General features: G+C 39.2%; 2 protein-coding genes across 2 annotated transcripts in view; one reads left to right on the top strand and one right to left on the bottom strand.

The window, feature by feature from the left end:
• The window catches only part of ST7L (suppression of tumorigenicity 7 like), a 27,766-nt gene extending 24,096 nt beyond the window's left edge, over positions 1-3,670 (bottom strand). The window contains exon 1 of the mRNA XM_009331975.1: positions 3,661-3,670. Coding sequence (XP_009330250.1) covers positions 3,661-3,670 — 10 coding nt within the window. The remainder of the gene's footprint in view (positions 1-3,660) is intronic.
• A 380-nt stretch (positions 3,671-4,050) lies between these two features.
• Positions 4,051-5,328, top strand: part of CAPZA1 (capping protein (actin filament) muscle Z-line, alpha 1) — a 7,804-nt gene continuing 6,526 nt past the window's right edge. Inside the window, exons 1-3 of the mRNA XM_009331974.1 lie at positions 4,051-4,062; positions 4,694-4,757; positions 5,020-5,071. Of these exons, the coding sequence (XP_009330249.1) occupies positions 4,051-4,062; positions 4,694-4,757; positions 5,020-5,071 (128 nt within the window). The remainder of the gene's footprint in view (positions 4,063-4,693; positions 4,758-5,019; positions 5,072-5,328) is intronic.

Here is a 5,328-nt window from a genome sequence, read left to right as displayed (position 1 = left end):
GACCGGCCGGGCCGCCGCTGCCCGGGTGAGAGGCCGGCCGGCCGGCCAGGGAACAGCGGTCACTTACCAGCGCAACGCTTTGCACTTCGATTTCCCTGTTGCCTGGGTGCAGCCGAGGTGCCTCGGCGCGTCTTTGTGCATGAAAATATCCTTTCTGCTCTTGGGCTTTCTTTTCCCAGGTCAGCGAAGTTAGCAGCGTCTTTAAAAGGTGCTGTGAAACCAGGCACCAAAGTTCAGTTCCAAAACGCCCTCAGAGCGTGTTTTCACGTTTTCTGCTTGCCCCAGCTGCTGAGAGTAACTTTGATGTAGATCTTGCAAATTATGCTGGGTGGAAGGGACTAAGCAGGAGCAAATAGAGCAATATTTATTTTAGGAAATGGAGAAATGAGCGGATTGTTCCTCTTGCATAGGAATGTGGAAAAATGACAGTCTTACAAGCAGCACTGAGTTTCATGTAACACGTAGCCTTTTCTGCAAGTCTATAGACGCTAGTTACCTACAAACGGTACTTTAAAAATCCACCGCTACTCTTCCTTACATCATAAAAATATTACACGTAGCTTTTTGCTTTGTTATTTAACGTTCTGAAGCGGGGCATTAAGGCTCATAGATCTTCAGGGATCCTAGAGTTGGGAGCCTGCTTTCATTTTTCCCTTAAACTGCCAATTTCAGCTTCATTCCAGTGCCATTCATTGCGAAACAAGCAGATAGAGCTTTAAAGGTGCAATTCATGCTTTAGTTAATATTTTAGATGACGTGAGCATTGCTTGAAATGAGTATTCCAGAACAGAATTCATATGGTCTTTAGGACATTACTGAAATCTACCCAATGCCGTATAAAATATTTTACTCTATGTCATTTGGCTGAATTTCATTTGAACTCCTAAAATCCAAGGCATTGTTACATTTGATGTGAAAACTAAAACAAAAGTAAAGCTTTATCATGTTGGGTGTTACGGTGGTACAGCTTTGAGAGCGAAGGAGATGAAGTAAATTGCCCTTGGTAATCGAGCAAGTCCTTAACAGAGCTGGAGGTAGAAGTGGAGTCCCTTTTTGTAGGCTACACCTAGGCTAGCCATTTAGTCTGGGAATGAGAGTCAGTGTTGCAAGAACCTGGGGTCACTAGGCATTTTTCTCCCCCTCCCACTGCATTCATCTGAAATCTTCAATTCTTTCAAAGCACTTGCCGGGAAGACTTGTCCTTCAGGAGGCGGCCCTTCAGAACTACCTGTGCCCGAGTACTTTGGCAGAGTAGATGGGATTTTGCTTGAAATCAGAGCCTACGTTCTACTTCATGTCCCGGCTCAGGCAGCCTCGATTCAATTTAAAGTAGCTTCATACCTAGCACAGGCAGAAAAGGATAATCTTAAGCGAGGATCTGAAAAAGAAACATGCATCAAAGATTTACTATAGTATCCATTTTATAACCATTCAGATAGGTCTAGAACTTTTATATGTTTCCTTTTTTAAGTCTGAGTTTACCAGTGCTTTAAAATAAAGCAAAAAACAAAAAAATCAATAGAGCAACAAAATTAATTTATTCCATCCCCCCAAGCCTCACTTCTTTATTCTCTATAGGCATATTTTAGGTAAGCTAAGGGATTCATTTCAGTTTAAGGTCTACTGCAATATACCCTATTGTCCACTTAAGTTCATTCTGCTGCCATTTTGCCAGCTTAAACTAATGGTTGAGCAGCTTCCTTCTCAGACACTTTCCCCATTTTAGAAATAGGAAGTTCGTTTTGCTAGTGTGCTGCGAGCTACCAGAAATGGCAATAATGGCCAGGAAGTAGGTCAGTTTGCAGAAAGTCTTATTTTCGTGCTTCTGCAAATGAACATCCTGCCACTGTGCTGACACTGCATTGAAACAAGTCAACTCTAAAAATGAACAGTGATTCAAATGCTTGATATTTAGAATTAATTACTCCACAGCCTGTTTGCTGCACTCCACTCCCGATTTCAATAGTTTGACTTAAATGCTGTGTATTTTTCTGCCCCACAAGAGAGGCAGGGCTAGGGATACTTCATAAAACTGCACACTTTTCACTTGCGGTGTTTGCTTTGTTTGTGGCTGGTTTTGTGATAACATTTGATTGAAATGCAGAGTCCTTTCGGTGTTGATTTAACTTCGTTCATCCTTCCAAGTGGAAGAATTTTTGGAAGACTGTAAGAATCTCTCCTGTAATACTTGTTTTTTTCACAAGGATCTGTTTATGAGAATCCATTGATCTAAAAGTCAACCTATTGAAACAGTGGTCCCTTTTATGAGGGTTCCATGTACAGTACAATTCTGCAGCCACAACATTGTTGTATAAATTTATAAGATACTAAGTTTTATGGCTTTTTAGGAGCCTTATTTTTCCATATGTTGAAGCACCTTATAGAAGGGAATCTGTTCATCTGGGGACTTCATCTGCAGGATGTCTTCTAGTGCAATCCTCCCACTGAAAGGCATCATGGCATGAAGTGGTACATATTTGTAAGCGCTTTAGCACAGTCTGATATGCCTGTACTAGTGCTTACACTTGCGCTTTCTTAGAAAGGCACATGGTGTCATTTCAGAATTCTTTCAGCCATTTAGGGCTGGCTCTCAACAAAGTCCACAGAGGATATAAAGCAGCAGTGTCCCTCTTAATTACTGCTAGGTTATCTTCATCACCATCCAAGTTTCTGATAGTGAAATCTAACAAGATTATGGCAGCAATGTGTCCTAATTACAGTTCTTTAAATAGTGAAAATTTTCAGACAGAGCTACATTTTTAGGATTGCTGTATACTTACCAACCTTATCTAAAAAGCAGAAAATTAGGAGAAAATGGTTTGACATTCTGTATTGTATCAATTACACAAGCTACAGACTTTTTAGTTTTTCATTTTTATTGCATAATTATTTAAGGCATAAAGAATGTATATATATATTTTTTTAAATAGATGCTAATTTGGAAAATGATCTATTTTTATCTGAATCTCAATCCAGTTAAGGCAAGAGTTGTTACTTGATACTGTTGGAATAAGGTAGTATACCCTTTGTTGGGAAAGGTGTTTATTTCCTTTCATGGCTTGCTTTAAATCATTATGCAACAAACAATACAAACAACAATTTCTAATTAAAACAAGGAAGACTGTTGAGAGAAGCAAATTATCTCCAGCTCTGGCAATAATTCAGCTGAAGTACTGGATATATACAGTCCTTTGTTTTACTGCTCAAAATGAAAAGTAGAAAAAATAATCAGAGTTGTAATGAGCACTGTTCTGCAGTCATCTTCAATAAATGTCTAGTTGAGCAAGAAAGGCTTATTGCACAGCTTTGTTAGCTGTGCTTATTGGAAGAAATGTGACATTTTTATTATTCTAAGGGAGAGGTTTAATTTTGTGACATTTCCTGTTTCAAGTCTTCCAAGATGATTTTATTCCCTTTGGGCCTGTAAAAACCATAAGAGATTTGATTATGAAAACTATAAACTTAGTAATTTCAACAGAATCAATACCTAGACCACCTAAATTCTAGCAGTCAAAGACACGTATATTGGATTTCAGAACACAGTGCAGTTTTATTACTTTTTAGAAGAGAATGGGTTTTTCTTTTCCAGCTTCAAAGTCTGCAGACATTTGGGTATTTTCCTTACAGTTGGCCTTTTCCATTATTTATTGTATCACTCACAGTTCCACATGCCTTAGTTCTTCCACTACTGTGACACTTCATGTCTGGACTACAGTACAGTTTCCAATAAAATACTACTTCATGATAAGGGGAGTGACATGCCACAGAATGGCACAGGTGGTGTGTCGTACTGCTCAGGGTTAGAAGTGACCAGGGCAGCATTAGAGGATCAAGGGGAAAAGAAAAAAAAAGAAATCACCTGCTGAAATGTGGATGGTTTCATTTCAAGGGTCTGTCTGACTTCTTGGGTTCATTTTAGCACTTTCCATCACCTCCCCCATTTCTGTCAGTTCCCAGCTTTTTACTTTGTAGCTCCATACCCCTTCTGCACTGCGCACATCAGTGGCTTTTCAAAGTCCATGAGGCATAATTAACTCTGGAAGCAGTCCCATGGCAGTTGATGTAATTGATTTACTGCTCCATTTCTAGAGGGATCAACCTCTCATCCTTCACACGCTGTTTGCTCTGAAGCAGTGGCATCTCCTTCAGCCAGTCATCAGCAACCAGCAAGTTACATCACAGGGAATCACAGTGTCTTGCAATATATGTCAGACACTCCTTAGCTATGTGGTTGTGCTGTAGGTTACCATCTAGTTACAGCGTCACTTCTACTGCAGTGGTTTCTTATTCTTTATATACCTTGGCATTTAGGTTTCTGATTACTAGCGAGGAAAAAACATTGTTTAAGAATGTCACCAAGAAGAGTGGCTAGCCAGCATTCATATTCTTTAAATAGGTTAGTGCTGTGCAGGTTGAACAGTTCATATTTTTACAGGTGCCCATGTGAAGTTTGCACTTCTTCCTGAGTACATTTCAAATTCTTCTGCTCGGTTACACTGAAAAAATCTGGTCTTACAAGACTGACTATTTCCGTTTTCACAATGCATGCCTAGATTTCTCCCCAAATCTGGTACTTCCTATCACTGTCAGCGTTGCTTTTGTTGGAGAATTGTTTCAGTGTAGATCGCAGTACGTATGAACTCAGTAAATTATCTTTTGTCTTCAGTTTAATTACTTTTCTGCTTCATTGTAGGTGCGTATAGCTGCAAAATTCATCACTCATGCACCCCCTGGAGAATTCAATGAAGTATTCAATGGTAAGTAAATAAGGAAAAATGATTGGTGGTGTTTTCTTCACATTTCATCTATTATAAGAGTCTATGGCTGTGTCACAACATACTGCTTTTAAGGTTAAGAAGTGGTGAGGGAAAAGCCTGCTGTCATTCTGTGATTACATATGCTTAATGAAATTATTTAATCATTTTAATGCTGGCGTTTGTACAGTTGAAATTGAAATGCATAAAGAGAAACATTTGATCAAAAAAATCCAATAACCTACCTGAACACTCTCTTCTCCAGATGTCCGGTTATTGCTTAACAATGACAATCTTCTCAGGGAAGGAGCAGCACAGTAAGTACTAATATTTCAAACACAAGTCAAATTACCATCAGAGATGCATATGTTTTCTTACACCCATCATTCAGTGACAAAGAAAGCCATTTGTTGTATTGAGAGCAATCTTCTGTAATTCCTTACCCCCCCTAACAAAATACATAATGGAAGGCGTGGATGATTCTTTTTGAAAGCCCTAAATCGGAATTTGTGCTGCAGAGTCCGTATAAAACTGACAGGAAGGCACTCTGCCAAAAAGTTTAACTCTGCAGAAG

This window comes from Pygoscelis adeliae, unplaced genomic scaffold (genome assembly GCF_000699105.1).
Source record: "Pygoscelis adeliae isolate BGI_AS28 unplaced genomic scaffold, ASM69910v1 Scaffold189, whole genome shotgun sequence".
Taxonomy (NCBI): domain Eukaryota; kingdom Metazoa; phylum Chordata; class Aves; order Sphenisciformes; family Spheniscidae; genus Pygoscelis; species Pygoscelis adeliae.
The sequence above is the reverse complement of the archived record's forward strand: the minus strand, read 5'-3'. Positions and strand labels throughout refer to the sequence as shown.